The sequence below is a fragment of the Cryptotermes secundus genome, unplaced genomic scaffold (assembly GCF_002891405.2).
Source record: "Cryptotermes secundus unplaced genomic scaffold, Csec_1.0 scaffold1009, whole genome shotgun sequence".
In the NCBI taxonomy this organism is placed as follows: domain Eukaryota; kingdom Metazoa; phylum Arthropoda; class Insecta; order Blattodea; family Kalotermitidae; genus Cryptotermes; species Cryptotermes secundus.
The window spans coordinates 1,186,235-1,203,112 of record NW_019744133.1 but is presented as its reverse complement, the minus strand read 5'-3'; the positions used below and the strand labels follow the sequence as shown (position 1 = coordinate 1,203,112).

The following is a 16,878-nucleotide window of genomic DNA, read 5'->3' as shown; positions in this document are numbered from 1 at the left end:
TTGATACGACATGAACCATATGTAAAACGACGCCTCCAACAATTCTATTGTTGCATTATTTGTCGCCGTAGGAACGTGTCTACCGAGCCGTTACCTAGCAACGGCACGCTGGGATACACACAGACTTATAAGAGGGATTTATAAAGTACGGCGCTGAGGTGAGGTGCCATAACATACGTATCCAAGTTTCATAAAGATTGTTAACAGTGAGATACACACAGACAGTAAGGTGATCTCATAAGCCTGCCCTTATTTCTCCAAAATAAGGAAAGTATGCTAAAGGGGTAAGGAAAACGGTAAAATTGTCCCTATGCCCTGAAGCGTGGGAGAATGAAGGTATAACTCCACCTATCATGAGTTCGGCACTAGACCGATGTGGGTGGTGAGCATCACGCCCCCGGCGGCTTTACGCCTGTATCCATTGGATATAATTCTGAGGAGGGGCCCCAGAGCCGGTCTGGGCGGTCTAGGGAAGAAAAAATACCTTGCCCCTGTCGGGAATGGAACACCGGCCATTCAACTCGCAGCCCGTCACAATACCGACTGAGCTATCCTGGCTCCTAACGAAAAGAAATTTGCGACATAAATTTTAGATGTTACAATTGCAAGCATATGGCGGTAAATAAATTATGCAGTCTTTGGTAGACAGAGATGAACAGAGTCAAAATTCCGAATACTTACTGAAGGGAAATGGGATGTGATTGATGATAAATTTGAGTATTCTGTTCCAAAATCAGTTGGGTTCCTTGCACAGGAGAGCGAAGTTTAAAGTTTGAAGTCTCAGAATTTCCATGTTTCCGAAAAGGAACTTCTACAAATGAAAGTGAACAATTTACGCAAGTTCAAGGAATTATTTTGTTAACAGTACGGATTGTTTATGCCACCTGCTGTGATCTGGGCGTGTTTCTTTTGTCTCTTGCACTGGATCAGCCAAACCATCTTCGACATGCTGTCAACTAGATAAAACTTTAAAAAAGATATCGTGACTAGTATGAATACTGTCAATTCCTTTGTGCACTTATACGAGTCCTTAAGTGAATAATTTCATCTCGAACCTCAGCCCATAATAATTTTTAGATAATTTCTTAATTCTCAGCCTTACACGTTGTGAACCTGGTGAATAGCTATGGAGAAAAGCGGAAAGAAAATACTCTGTGTTATGCCCCAAATTTGAGATAGTAGAAGAAGCCACTGCCCAAAAATGTTCGCGCCTAGCGAACAGTGTTTCACAGTTATTGCCGCAACTTGTAAACATCAGTAATGGCAAGTAGGTTAGGAATCTGCTTGCTCAGCAAGGCTGTGTCCTCACAGCGCCAGAAGTTTGCCTCACTCGGGCACTGGAGAATCGGAAGAGATTGCTTACACAGCAATCAGACGCAAGGGGTCTGCCCACATCCCGATAAGATCCAATGAAAACCTAACTTTAGGAAATTAGAACACAAGGGAGGAGCTATCTACCCCCTTGTCGTTCACGCTGAATCAGCGAATTAAAACTATAAATTAGGGAAATTCGAGAGACTTGGAATCCTGATTGAGGCTCTCGACGACATGTATTCCATAAGAGGGTGGACAACGGCTGTAATCTACATTTGTATTGCAAGTAAGTCTAGTTGCTCATATACGCCATGCTGTTAGATGTTATTGTTACTAAAAGTGTTACTGTTAGATCATAAGGCAGTCTCCAGTGTACCAAGTGAGAGTCAGGGTAGAAAAGGGTAGAAATGAACGAGGAGTGACGGACAATGATAGGAGCACAGTTTCAAGGCACAAGCTAAGACAGCCGACGGCAGCCGAGTGTAGCGCCGATGTTAGGAAATGCGTAACGACAGACCAAAGTAATTCTAATTCCTCACCCCCTCCCCCCTGAGGTGTAACACTCTGACATGAATTCATGTCTTAACTTTGTGTAACCCTAATTCAGTCAAAATTTAACGTGAGAAAAACGGCGAAGACTCAGGACATCCCAAAAGCACAAACATGTTTGTGTATTGTTTATTCGTCCGTTTACTTGGGCAGCTGTATTATCCAGATAAGGAGATGTTAAAAGACGCAGTCTATCAAATTCCTTTCGGAAAGCCAAACCTGTCAACCGAATGCCGTCAGCTGTGGAGCGAATAATATTTTATTCATTAAATTCTAAGGCCTCTCGTCCACTGGAAGCGGAAAGCTGCGGAAAGTTGCGATGAGGAGTTCGTCCGAACACGCACGGAAACGGACGAACGATCCTAACAGCTTGCATCAGGTTAGAGTGCGTCCATTGGTAGCAGCACTATTCGTCCGTGAACGCGCGTATACTTGCGAACTGCGAAATATCCAGATTGGTTTGGATTTTTCGGACGAAGAGCTGCGTTCACCACCTACGAACTGATACTGTTCAACCGAGAAATCTGTCGAGTAGTGTTCCTGACATTGCGGACGCCTGTATTGAGACAGGCACTGATAATATTACAACACAAAGTGAATATAATGATGCATTTTCTACTCCAGATTTTCAATCAGATATCAAGAATGATTCACCTGTAAATACGTCTCCGGCACAAAAAGAGCATTTCAAAAGTCCGCTAAAAAGAGGAAAGAAAAGAATTAATTACGATGACAAATTCTTCGAAATAGAATCTAAAAAGTTGAGCTACTTCGAAAAGAGCTCTCAAATGAAGCAGGATAGTGACTATCAATTTCTGATGAGCTTGCCTGAAGAAAGACAGCTGCGATTACGCATGAAATTGATGGATGTTTTACTGCAGGAACAGGAGGATCGAAACAGCAGCGTGATGTCCACGTCAAATGTTTCGCCTCTATCCCTTGAATCGACTCGCAGTTCCCATAATAGTTCCCACAGCAATGAATTTGTAACAGACAAGAACAGTGCCGCTGTGTATCATAGTAATTTCGATCCTTTGTAGAAACAACGGTTTGTATGTAATCACTAAGAAGCAAGAATAATATAACATCGATGTAATATTTTGTTTTCTCAAACTCTTATCAAATCCTTAACTTAACGTTACAGCTAGGCGTTCTTCAGGTGAAATAGTTTCTCGGAAGTTACTGTACTTCTTCAACTGATATACTTTGCTTAATGTGTATTCAAATGTATCTTGCTTCATGCGAAAATAACCAAAATACTGTGACTCGTCCTCTTGTGAATCACTCCATACATGAGAAAATTCATCAAACGTTTGTCTTTTTGGTAAAATTCCACTAATCCACTCTTTTCTCCTATTCTGTGCTCGTCACCTAGCCAGTAAAGGAGTATCAAACGCGTACAGATCACATAAATCTTCAGACAGCGCCATGACAGAACGCGAATGGCATCGGCCGAACACGCAGCCAAAGGACGCGCAGTGAACGCACGAATTCGGACGAACAGATTCGCACAGATTCGGCGGAATCCCAGTTCGCAGGTTTCCGCTTCCAATGGACGACTAGCCTAAAAGGTTTATCGCAAACACTTATCAAGCAGGAGATAATTAAACGAGGAAGAAGTGAAATTGAGTTTAGGTTGTTAGTCGTCTTCTTCCAAATAGGTCAGCCCGGATTCGATCCCAAGTCAAGTCTTATGGGATTTACGGTGTACAGAGTGGCATTGCCCTGGTTTTCTCCAAGTACATTGGTTTCTCCTAGTGATTTTCGTTCCACAAACTGCTTCACATTCATTAATCACCCTATCGTCGGCCCTGTATACTCGATAGTGGCAGTGCCGTTAAGATAACCAGTTTAAAAGCTGCTGCTGTTCCATCACCACAAGTTTGTATATTTACACTACATTTCGTGTGTATTAAGTAATCCATGTATCTGAAGAATATCCCGTCTTAATTTCAAACTGTCGTAAACATATTTTTAAGTATCATACAGATTTCAACGGGGAAACGCGGTAACGCAGTTAATTGGGAGGTCACTGATTTTTTTTTCAATTGACCTAATCTTTCCGGCCGTACTATGGCCCTGGGGTCGACTCAGCTTCTAACAGAAATGAGTACCAAGAATCTTCCGGGGGGTAAAGAGCGGCCGGCGCTTAAGGCTGGCAACCTTACCGCCATCTGTGAAGCAACTGTGTAGAGAAAATGTGGAAGCCTCGACATCTCGCAACCCTATGGGCTTCCACGTCCTGTTACAGGGATAGCTTTATCTGTGCCTCAAACAAACCGTTGAAAAAGCACAATAGACCACTGTAGGTCGCGGTGCAAGGGCCGAGAAGGCCTACCCCTCATACATTCATTCAAACCGTTGAAATAAAGAAGATGGAAATACAGGAGGTGTGAAAAAGGTGGCATAAAAGACGAACAGAAGGAAATTAAAACCTCTGCTTGCATGAGCACGGGCAGAAGGTACTGTAGCAATGATAATGATATAAGAAAAGATATACAGTTACAAGCGGAAGAAAAGCTTTCTATAGAAAGATATAAACTGAGAATTAACGAAGGTTGAGGATGGAGTAAGACGTGGGGGCGACTTAAGAATATAAGAGAAATGTTTGAGGAACCGAGAAACATTAAATAAGGATTCATGGTCGAGGAAGAGGTATGAAATGAAAGAACATTGCTGGGCAAACATTCACGTTAGAGAAGGCCACGCAATGGAAGACCAGGAGTACGAAGATAGAAACCGAGGGTTGGAACAGAAGGAGAACATGAAATGAAAAGAAGCGTCTGTAAGTTACTTAAACTTGGAATATACGGCCCTCTGCAAAATAGTTCATATGTTATATGTACCGTTATATAAAGACACACTGTCCTCTGTAAACGTTTCTTTAAGCGTAAGTTGTAGCATTGTGGTTTCACATTTCAGGTTACCATAGTAATGAACTGTAGAACGTTAGCATGAACATAAGTTACAGTGTCACGGACGAGCGAGCAGTCGTTTATATCAGTGTAACATTCTTGTTTTGTGAGTACTAATATGTGTGGATATGTGAAGTATAATATACACTATAATGGAGACTGTTTGTGATAGGCTATTTATGCATGATATTCGTGAGAGATGGCGTTAAATGTAGGCCTCGACGTATCATTCGATAACATGAAGGACTGGAGAGGAATGAGGGTGAAATTAGGGGAAGCTAACAGTACGAAACCTTGCGTAACAAATGATGAGACGTCCCTCTGAATATTCAACGGGCGCTGCAATAGAATTACTTGCATTTTTAATGCAGATCTTGAGGTCACGTGTTCGATTCCCGTTGCTACCAGATTTTCTAAGAAGTAATGGGTCTGGAACGGGGTCCACTCAGCCTCTTGAGGATAATTGAGGAGCTGTTTCAAGGAAATATCGGTTCTAGGAAACCGAAATTGACGGCCATGGGTATTCGTTGCGCTGACCACGCGACACCCTCTATCCGATAAAGTTGGTACTAATTTCGCCGACGAGCGGCGGTCGTTCGGTCGTTATAGTTCGCTTGCGGCCTCAAGCCACGGAGTTTATTTTTGTATATTTACTTTAGGAGCCGCAGAAGCGCAGTCAGTATGGCTACGGGCTGGACGACAGAGGGATCGGATTTGAGTCCCAATAGGGTCAAGAATTTTCTCATCTCCACAAGGTCGAGACAGATTCTAGGGCCCACCCAGCCTCCTATCCAGGTGCCAGTTTGTAGCCTCCAACTAGTGCCGAGGTCAAGAAAACGTGGATTTGTACAACCACTTCTCCCTACGTCTTCATGGCGTAGTGCTTGATTAGTTAGGCACGATGACGAATTTGCCATTTTTATATTTACTGAGTATAGCGCTTGCAGCATCTGTTGGTGTATCACTACACTGACAGTGCGTGGAAGAGAGTTTATTCATATTGAACATAATAAATACGTGATACTTGTACATCCAGAGAAAACTAAGTATGTATTGCTGTCTCGTCACCAGAATGCAGGACGAACTCATGACAGAAAGATAGCTAACAGATGCTCAGAAAATGTGGCACAGTTCAGATATGTTATATTTTAGCGTCCTGTTGCACTGATTTTCGTCCATGATATGTATGCAGTGTCCGTCTTGTAGTGCACTCAGTTTCACCTGTCACTTCACAACATGTTTCGGCACCATAGTGCCATCATCAGGTGCTCAATTTACGTTAATCTATTTCATTGCTTGCCATTATGTCATTGTAAAATTTAGAACGTATTTAAAAATGTTCGTCAATTATAATAAATATTTATATACTAAAAACTTGTTAAGATTATTTATCTTATCTGTCCCAATTCTAACACCGCGCATAGTTCCACCACTATGGGAGTCGTTCCTCTTACTCTCAGTGTATATCGTGTCTCGTGTTGTGTGTTCCCTGTTTGGTTGCGGGTGTTGATTACAACAAGCTTTCCTTGGCACTACAGCTCCAGTGGGCCTAGGCCTACCTCCATGAACTTCTCCGTTCACTTCGGTTTTTCTAGATCTTACACATTCGGTAGGACTCCTTGGGCTGGTGATCAGCTCGTCGCAAGGCCTCTACCTGTGCACAAACACAGAAAAACGCACACACACACAAACTAAACATCCATGCCCTGAGTGGGATTCGAACCCACGATCCTGGCTTCCGAGCGAGCGAAGACAGTACATGCCTTAGACCGCTCGGCTACCGTGACCGGCTCTTTACCTTTTTTACCTACTAAAATATGGATACGTAGTTAATGCTTTGACACAGTTCATGGACTTACGCTATTGGCTGTGTATTGCCTAAGGATGATCTAAAAAGACAGGTAGAAATATGCCGCAAGAAGAACTGCGCAAATAAATGTTTATACGATAGTGTGTATTTTGTCTTATGGAGTATTATTGTTATTGTTGTGTTGACCGCCCCAATTGAAAGTGCGTTAAAGACACACAACGGGATACATACTTTGAAACTTCGAACGCATTGTAAACACCGTGCTTAAATGTCGTCGTATTATGCCATTTTAGCAGACAGACTTGTTTCTTAATTTGCATTCATTGAAACTGCGTCTTCGAATTGCCGTACAGACGGAAGTTACTGACCTGGAAATAAGACTTAAAGGCGAAAGGAAATACAGAACCCAAGAGAATCCCAGGATAGGGAACGGATGGATGAATATGGGGACAAGAAAAGTATTTCAGGAGGTACAAATATGTTACGCTTTGAATAAGGAAATGGGGCACTAGGTGACACAGCAGGTCACACCTGAATGTCACTGCATCTGGCTTCTTCTGCCTCCTTAACCCAGAGTAAGTAGAGTGGAAAAGTAGAAGCGAGGGAAACTGAAACTCCTTCATGAGAATACACCAGAAGGCAGAAAGTACCAGGCAAGGAAATTCATTACTTCTGCATCTTCATTAAGTACATTCTTTTATAACTGGTAAACTCTGACACAATTAGGGAATTAACATAAAAATAAACAGGGAGAATAGCGTTTGAAAATGAAAACATAACTGGCTCAACTAATTCTGTCAACCTTCTTGAGAAGCTGATAGTCGCTCAGTTTATGGACTCGAATATTCATTACCTCACAGAGATATTGAGTTTTCGGACTTTATCCATCGTCCTGGTTTTTAAGATAACTAAGAAAAACACGACGTTTCGGAAACTGGATCTGTTTCCGTCCTCAGGTGAGGGAAAAACACCTATTCTCTTGGGTCCCTTAGAAAGAGCTAGCCTCAATCTCTGTGTTATACACCATCGTCAGAATCCTATAGTAACTATTCATTACCTCGTTCACTAGAGCGCTCCACTGGTCCCTATCCTGAGCCGCATGAATCCACTCCACACTCTCATTCTCTTTCTTTAAGATTAATATTATCCTTTCATCTACCCCTAGGTCTTGGGTCTTCCAAGAAACTGTTAATATATTTTTATCGTACGTGCCTGTGGATGCTATACTGGGCATCTCATTCTGCGCGGAGAACATAGACCCAAAATATTATAGAGCGAATTCCCGTTGAGAATGTTTGGATTCAAGAAAGAAAGTGATTGCTTGAACGTATTTTCGGGAAAGGTCTCCTAGGGTTCGAAGCAGCGGTTTTAGTAGGGTCAGTGCTGACTTGATAACGCTTGATTGAGCTTTACTCACGCCCCAGTTGTATTGCTTTGTATTGAGTTGGTCTAAAGTTCATTGGATATAGGTTCTTGTGTTATAAAGTGACATTATCCCTCATCCTAATTATTCATTTTAAACGACGTTTCGGAGACTGCACTCTATCCCCGTCCCTTAAGCAAAAGAACCACTCTGTTGGGCCCAATAGGTGAAGCTATATGATATCTCCGAAGATCGAAGAGTCAAGGCTCCAAAACTTCATTTCACATGAGAAGTTAAGAACATGGATAACATCCCGAGCATTTGTCGTCGTATTAACGTATCATGTTTTTGGGTTGTGATAGGCAGTTTTACGTCACAATTATCCGTGCTTTACGGATTCAATTTCAAGCTCTAGGTCAAGGGATTTAGGGACGTTTCACGTCTCTCATCAGAAGGGATTTTAAAAAATGTACCGAAACATTTGTCAGTATAGGAAGATAAGTAGTTTAACTCCGTAAACGCTTTGTAGTTTGAGATACGTGTATTTTATCGCTTTTTGGCACAGTGTGTCTTACAGCGAAACAGAGTTGCTACAGGAGAAACATGGTTGTTCTTCTGTACTGGCACACTGTGGCTTACAGCGAAACAGAGTTGCTACCAGGGAAACATGGCTGTTCTGCTGTAGTGGCACACTGTGGCTTACAGCGAAACAGAGTTGCTACCAGGGAAACATGGCTGTTCTGCTGTAGTGGTACACTGTGGCTTACAGCGAAACACAGTTGCTACAGGAGAAACATGCTGTTCTGCTGTAGTGACACGCTGTGTCTTACAGCGAAACAGAGTTGCTACAGGAGAAACATGGCTGTTCTGCTATAGTGACACTGTGGCTTACAGCGAAACAGAGTTGCTACCAGAGAAACATGGCTGTTCTGCTGTAGTGACACGCTGTGGCTTACAGCGAAACAGAGTTGCTACCAGAGAAACATGGCTGTTCTGCTGTAGTGGCACACTGTGGCTTACAGCGAAACAGAGTTGCTTCAAGAGAAACATAGCTGTTCTGCTATAGTAACACACTGTGGCTTACAGCGAAATAGAGTTGCTTCAAGAGAAACATAGCTGTTCTACTGTATACTATCTAGAAACAAAGCCACATAGTGACCGATGACGTGAATCTCGATGAAGAAAGTAGGAGGGAAGAAAGTGTAGATAAATTGAATAGAGGATAAACATTAAACGTAAAGTTTAGAACGTTTTGTCAGAAAGTTAGAAATAGTACCTCTCATCACACACCAACGCCTACAAACGTCCAAGAAATTTAAAGTATCTCCAATACGCTAAACCCTTTGTAGTATTTCTCTATTCCCCAACACACTTTCTGTCTCTTCCTGCCGGAATAAAAGTAGATAGAAAGAATATTGAACGTTTTTTATGGTAAAGTTCATTTCCGTTTTACCTAGTTAACTGAACCGAGGAAGAGGAGTTATCTTTCTTTTTCTCTGTCGACCTTCCTACTTTCTCATTTCCCTCCAGTTTGTCTTCCCTACCTTCAGGTAACATTCTCCTATGTGACGCAGATTGCGAAAGCACCACAGCTCCTGCAATAACATGCATAACACAGGCAAATGCGACTTCATTCATTTCTTTCTTACGCCTCAGTACAGCCTTCCCCGGTCTATACGTAGGTATATGTACGGACATCTAAATACCTACATCACTGGTAAATAATAATTTCCCCGTGAAGTATGCCTACATACAACTCCAGAAAATACACATGTCCAGTCAATAAGTTACGAATTTATCCTTTAATACGTTTGACTTGTCAACCAGTACATATCAGTGCGTAGGCCCGGTGAGAGTACGTACATAGGTCTTCTATCAATACGTGCGATTTCAGTCAACTCATGCATCTCAGTACGTAGGTCTGGGTAAGGTACGTAAGTCTCCAGACAATACACACGACTTCCACCCATCTATCGTACGTTTCATTGCGTAGGTCTGGGTAAGGTACGTAAGTCTCTAGACAATACACACGACTTCCACCCATCTATCGTACGTTTCATTGCATAGGTCTCGATACGGTACGTAAGTCTCCAAACAATACACACGACTTCCACCCATCTACTCGTACGCTTCATTACGTAGGGAATGTATCGCAGTTTTAAATGCGATTCCACAAAAGGAGTACAGTGACTGTTTTCGAACACTTTTCAATCGATTCCAGCTATGTATTAATTCAGAAGGAGACTATTTTGAATAGAAAGAGTGAAATTTTGAAAATAATTCACGTCTTGTATTTTTAATGAACACAGTCCAAACAGAACCTGGACACACTGTGTATATAGATCATTTCGCACACATAATTGCAACGTCATTTGTTGGGTTTGAGAAACTCAACCCTGAAGAGGACTGACTTCGAGGACATAACACCATATAGTTTGTTAGATGTTCAACGTTTCGAGGAAACTCTGCCCTAATCTTCAGGGTCGAAGAGTTGAGTCGAGTAACTAACCGAATTACGCTGCTGTATATTCTAGAAGGTGGTGTTGTCCAGCGATATTTGTCTGCAAGAGAAATGCTGATACTAGAAGTGCACTGAAAAAAAGAAGTTCTAGAATGTTATGAATTTCAGTGGTGTCTAAAATGTGTCAATTTGATATTATGGTTAGCCGAAATCAAATTTTCAAGAATTTTGTCTTCTGGGATATGACGCCGTGTAGTTCTCTGAAAAGCAGCTAGGAGGTAATGTTACCTTCCCCCTTTCTTTCTTTCTTTCTTTCTTTCTTTCTTTCTTTCTTTCTCTCTCTCTCTGTCTCTGTACTTATGTGCCGACTTCGGTAGACCACTTGACTCCTATCAGGATCGTGTTACGGTAATAACTGAGGCAACGGGAAACTGCACACTTAAAGCCAGTCCACTGCTAGAAATCAACAACACAACTTCCCTGCCCACAAACTGTTTATTTATTCAGAAGCGAAATATTGTAACTAATTGCAAGCACGGAGTAATATGGCCCTTTAATATTATCGAGCCGGTCACGGTAGCCGAGCGGTCTAAGGCATGTACTGTCTTCGCTCGCTTGGAAACCGGGATCGTGGGTTCGAATCCCACTCAGGGCATGGATGTTTAGTTTGTGTGTGTGCGTTTTTCTGTGTTTATGTACAGGTAGAGGCCTTGCGACGAGCTGATCATCCGCCCAAGGAGTCCTACCGAATGTATAAGATCTAACGGAGAGGTTCATGGAGGTAGGCCTAGGCCCACTGGGGCTGTAGTGCCAAGGAAAAAAATATATTATCAAAATTTAACGATCCAAAGTGAAGTGCTGATGAATTTAGAGAAACCGATCAATTCTAAACGCCAAGTTTTTGAAGACTGGTATCCTGCGGGAACGTCGCTTCATCCCCCAAGAAGGATTTGAATCGACGGCCTCTCTCCCAGACAAGAATTCACATCCTATTGGCTGATTTTAACTAGCCAGATTCATCATGCAATCAGCACAAGCCAATCACATAAAGAACTTTGAGAATTAAACAGTTCCCAAGCTACGTGTATAAAACTCGGAACCCCACACGTGAGAGCGGTTATTTTATTTAGTTTAGGGTCCAGCTACACCCTTCCGAAGACACATTATGACAGCTACACATGTCAACAAAACAGAATTCACATCTTCGGAAGACTACAGACTTGCCTCCCGTGGTAACCTTGTCCCCTTCCGGCCACCCAAACTGCATGTAAACAAAAACAATGCAGTTGTCTGTCCAGATACGAAAAACAAAGTCATAACATGCTAATAAATCTGTCTCGCCAGTAAACCAGTCACCCTTCCGAAATGGCTAAAGAGGACCATGGCGTCCACAGAGAACTGTAGCAGGTTTGGAGGGTCACAGTAACTATTCTGCTGTTTCAGGTCGGTTTCTTGCTTGGCTTGTTCTTCGACCCTGAAGATGGATACAGTATGTTCCACCGAAACGTCAGTTTGTTTCCAACAGACTACACATCGTTATATCCCAGAAGTTAGAAGTGTTCGTAATCACTGCTGTAAGAACCTCAGATCCTACTTAAATAAAACTTCTTGCGACTTCACACTACGCAACTGCAAACAGTCGCTTTTGTTCGCTGTCAGATGATACGCCACTGTTAATAATCACCGTCACATGTCCCTTAACAACGGTATGACTTCAGTGTCCTGACTGGTTACAGTAACATCCTTTTAATTCATTTCTTTAATCGCTATTACGTACGTACATTTTTCTGTGATTCTGTTACGAGAGAACAAAAGACTTTCGCGTCCGTGTCTTTCTTGAGAGGGAAAAAGTGAAACCGTCCATTCATTACACTCCATGTCTTGCGAAAAAAAAAAAACAGTGTAACGAAGTAAACTTTACATTGTTTAGAATCTGGGGGAACTTCATGAGGATTTTTCTTGAATTCTTTCGAGAACATTTCCTTTACCACTTAACTACCCCAACTTCCTTCCATTTTCCGTATTTTTGATGTGAATTAATTTCAAAATCTCCGGCAGAAACTTAACTCTACTCCTGGATTCGCAATCACTCTCTCTCTGTCTGTCTTGGCGCCAGAAACCGAGATAATTAAATGCTGCTCAGAGATTTCACGGAGCCTTCTGAGCTCTAGATACTCGTACATTGAGCCTAGTCTCATTAATCTGTTTACTACACTTGTGCTGTGTCTTTATAACTGCTTTCTGCGTTCAGAACAGGCCATCTTCTGTGATCTGTAGAAACTGAGCCTTCTAACAGAGGGAAATTTGCGTCTGTATTTTGTTGTTTGTCTCAAAATCGATATCTGCAAACTGTATGCTCCTCTGGTATCTAAACGTACTTACAAATACAGTAAAACGCCGATTATCCGAATTAAAGACCCCCCTTTACTCACTGGATAGGCGGTTGGGTGGACTCCAGAGCCGGTCTGGTCGACGTGGAGAAGAGAAAATTTTTAACCCTACCGGGATTCGATCTCTGATCCCTCGGCCGTCCAGCCCATAGCCAGTCGCTATACCTACTATGCTATCCCGGCTCCCGAGTTACTACCCTTCTACCGAAAAACAAATATAATTCTATTCCTGGGGTTTAAAAGAAGTTTAAATACAGCCACCTGAAGGTATGCCTACTTTGAAATAATCATGGGGCTTGCGTTGTCATTCGTGCTATGCCGGCGGTAGCGTAGCTACTGGTAGAGCCGCCCATGCCGGTCAGGTCGAAGGTGATGATCCAGACACAAAGGGATACCTTGGTCCTCCAGGTTGGGCGTAGGGTTTTCCGCCCCACGCCGTAAAAATCCTTAATTCTTGAGAAGCTTTTAACGACCGCAGCCGAACGGAAACACCTAAAAGGAGACTGAAGTTACGGAACCGGGACAAATGACGAGCAATCGTAAAGGAGGCCAAGGATCATCATGGAGTCTAGCGCCCGTACAAGAAGAAGAAAAGCAATTACGTGACAAACATACATATCTATCAGCCTGAAATAAAGGGCTTTCCGAAGATGAAATTTGTGCTGAACGTGGAAAGGGAAAAATACGTGAAAATTACTATCTGCTGGGCTGTAGCGCCATACAATCCGATAGAAATTCAGGGACGTTTAGTTCGGTACGCATTATTACTACATCTCTCCGAAACGTCAGTGAACGTCTACTGGACTAAATGGCGTCGCATCACAGAAAGCATACACTTCACAGCAGTGTCAGAAGCTTGTCAGATGCCCGAAAGTATGTAGTAAAGACATCTGCAAGAATTCAAGACGTGAGTGTTTCATAGCCGGAAAATTTTTAAATGACAGTGACTGTAGCTCCCTTTGAGAAGTGTTTCCTTTTATAATTTTTACATACTGTTAAAGCACCCGCTTTCTCTCAAATTTGTTTCCAGTCCAATTATTTAATGCTGTGTTGAGGCCGATGTCTAAGGCCATCTCCCACGAATTACACATAAAATAGTAAATCGTAAACCGTCTCTTTTATATAGTATGGTATCCACATTAGAATATTATCAGTACTCACAGAATAGACACGATACACTGACACAAGACTTTTCTTCGCTCTTTCCTAGCCTATTCTGTGACTAATGTTCATGCACTCTATAAGTACTCTGCAGCTCGTTGCTTTTTTTTTTTTCCTTGGCACTAAAGCCCCAGTGAGCCTAGGCCTACCTCCATGAACTTCTCCGTTCACTTCGGTTTTTCTGGATTCACCCGAGAAGTTTATCAGTGCAACGTTTACCTGGTCTTCCCATTTACTTTTATTTATTATTAATAAATTGTAATTAATAAAAATTGTTATAAATTGTGTTGCAGAGACAAGGGTGTATCCATGGAGAGGAGCTGCCGTACGTGTTTGGGGCTCCCCTGGTGGGGGGGCTCTCCCACTTTCCCCGCAATTACACCAAGTCGGAGATGCTCCTTTCCGAAGCGACAATGATATATTGGAGTAACTTCGCTAGAACCGGGTAAGTGGAGCAGCTTGCCTGCTGCCTGCCAGCCTGCCGCATCGGTGATAAATTATGAAGGAGGGGAGGATACCAAAGGTTTTCTGCTCTCAGTTCCCTAAAACTTGTTACAACTACGGAAAGCGATTTCGAAACGATATCCCGTAGCGAGTAATTTAATCGGCTTCTAAATATATGAACGTCTGCGAAAGTTACATGTATGTTCCGCGTGAAACTAAAAGGTGGGCGCAGACAGATTGCGCATTATTTGATGGACTTACTATCACAAAGTAAATACTCGTATTATCAGGATATTCTGAAATTAACAGTTTCATTTGGGGTTGTCATTACTGTGAGTCGGTGGAAATTAATCTTAATCGTAGACATATACGTATCTTCTAGAATGTATTCATTTTAAATTCGACCGCTATTTCTGATGATCATGTCATCATCTTCAGAGTCAGAGAATAAGCCAAGCAAGAATCCGATATGGGCTCCACTTCCTTCATGCTGTTTTCTAGCTTAGCTTATTCTTTGATCCTGATGATGGGGCGTCATGTTATTCCGAAATGTCTGTAGACGTTCAGTGGACTACACCGTGTTATATCCCAGATGATAGAACTCCTCATAATTACCGCTGTGAGAACCTCAGATTCCCTTAATCAAAATTGTCAACCGTTGTTTTCCTCGGGATTCCACCTGTGCCATTTTATTTAGGGAGATGGTCTCTTAAAATTACTCGAAGCATAATCAAATTGATTGGAATCGTTTTCGAAAAATATCGGGATTTTTTTCTTTTCTGTGGTCCGCTGTGAAATGTTTATATTCACCGACTGTCAACCTATAATGGACAAACTTTCAGTTCTGTAGCATATCTTCTTAAAGAATTCAAGATATTTACGATCACAACACTTCTACATGTACGCATATGAGGAAATGAAGAAACGGTCTCTGCGCCTGATACCACGCTAGGATATCTCAGGGGAACATGAATTCTTAATTTGGTCAGTAGTCACACGTCATTGGCCGGCTTAGGTTCTACCCCTGTGTATCCTTCCAAGATAAGAACTTCCCATATACACGGGATCAGTCTGTGTGAGCCTTAGAACCGTTGAAGACTTGACAGTAAAAACTCTCGTGCCTTTACAGGGAATCGAATTCCTGAACTTAATTCCCATTTCACATTACTTTACCTAGACAAATGCAATCACAGTAAAAGTAAAATATTGTGACATGTAGGCCGTTTCTAGGGAACGAATGGCCACGGAGAGATTGTTACGTGGAAACCAACTGATTGCGAAACACGGTTTGCAGGGATACGGAAAGTGAAGGTTGTGAACACGTAGAAAACCAAACCGTTGCTTGGAAATTAACACATTGTTTCCAAGGCGATGCATTCATGAAGTACAACAATGGAACCCTTTGATCCTCTGATCTCGGTTAGGATCTCTCGCAGTTATAAAATGGAGTTCATTCTTGAATTCTGTCAGAGATTCATTCGTAAGAGAATTCAGAAGGCAGTTCAGTAGTTGAAGTGTTAACCAGATTAGATTCGTTACCAAGCAACGACTCGCAATCAGACGTTGAAGACTTTATTTTGTGTGTTATAGTTACATAACTTTTAGAGTGTTGTATTTATTTGTTGTTACGGCTTATGAATGTCCAATAAATCTATTCATCTAATCCAGAACACATTATTGTTAGTCACGCTAACCAGGAATACGTGACAATATTTTTATTGTCTGTCGCACAGTATATGATTATGTATTTGTACACTGTCAGCAGTACAAAAGGCCCATGGTTATTCACTGTAAGTCATCCCTTCCTGCCTTAATCTGCATGTCCATTCATCTGTGACCGTCTGTCTTAGAACAATTTCTTCATGTTGAGGAGCAAATTTGGGATTGAAAAGTTAAGTCATTACCTAGGTGCCTGGAGACTTGCGAAAGGTGTTTTGCAGTGAAAGAGCAAAGATGACAACACATGGACACGCAATTAGGTTAAGAATGCGATAATCAGCATTCATGCGTAATACCGTATGCAAGACGCTCCGCTAACTAGGCCACTGGAGATGGTCATATGAGTAATACACAGCGATAAGACGCAAGAGGTCCACCCCCAGCCACATAGAATATCCAATGAGAATATAACTTTGGGAATAGAGGGCACGGAGGAGGAGTTAACTACCCTCTGTCGTCAATGCCTAATCAGCAAAGTAACACTATAAATTAGGAAAATTTGAGAGACTTGGGATTCTGATTTTCAACAGAATATTCAGTTGTCAGCCGGAGGCGCTGCTCAATATGGGTTTAACAAGCGCCGGAAGGGCCTACAGTCTTCTATGTCAAGTAAGTCTGGTTCACGTATATTAGCCATGCCGAGTGATAATAACGTTGTTCCATAGTATTGGTGATACAGTGTGTTGAGATATGGCATGTGCAATTTCAAGTGTACCCAGTGAGCCCCGAGGGTAGGATAATAGATTAATGTA

At 42.1% G+C, this 16,878-nt stretch overlaps 1 protein-coding gene across 2 annotated transcripts in view; it reads left to right on the top strand.

Annotated features, from left to right (window-relative positions):
* The window catches only part of LOC111874568 (neuroligin-2), a 169,162-nt gene that overhangs the window by 114,248 nt on the left and 38,036 nt on the right, over positions 1-16,878 (top strand). For both annotated transcript variants that reach the window (XM_023870174.2, XM_033755506.1), the window contains exon 5: positions 14,257-14,408. In XM_023870174.2, the coding sequence (XP_023725942.1) occupies positions 14,257-14,408 (152 nt within the window). The remainder of the gene's footprint in view (positions 1-14,256; positions 14,409-16,878) is intronic.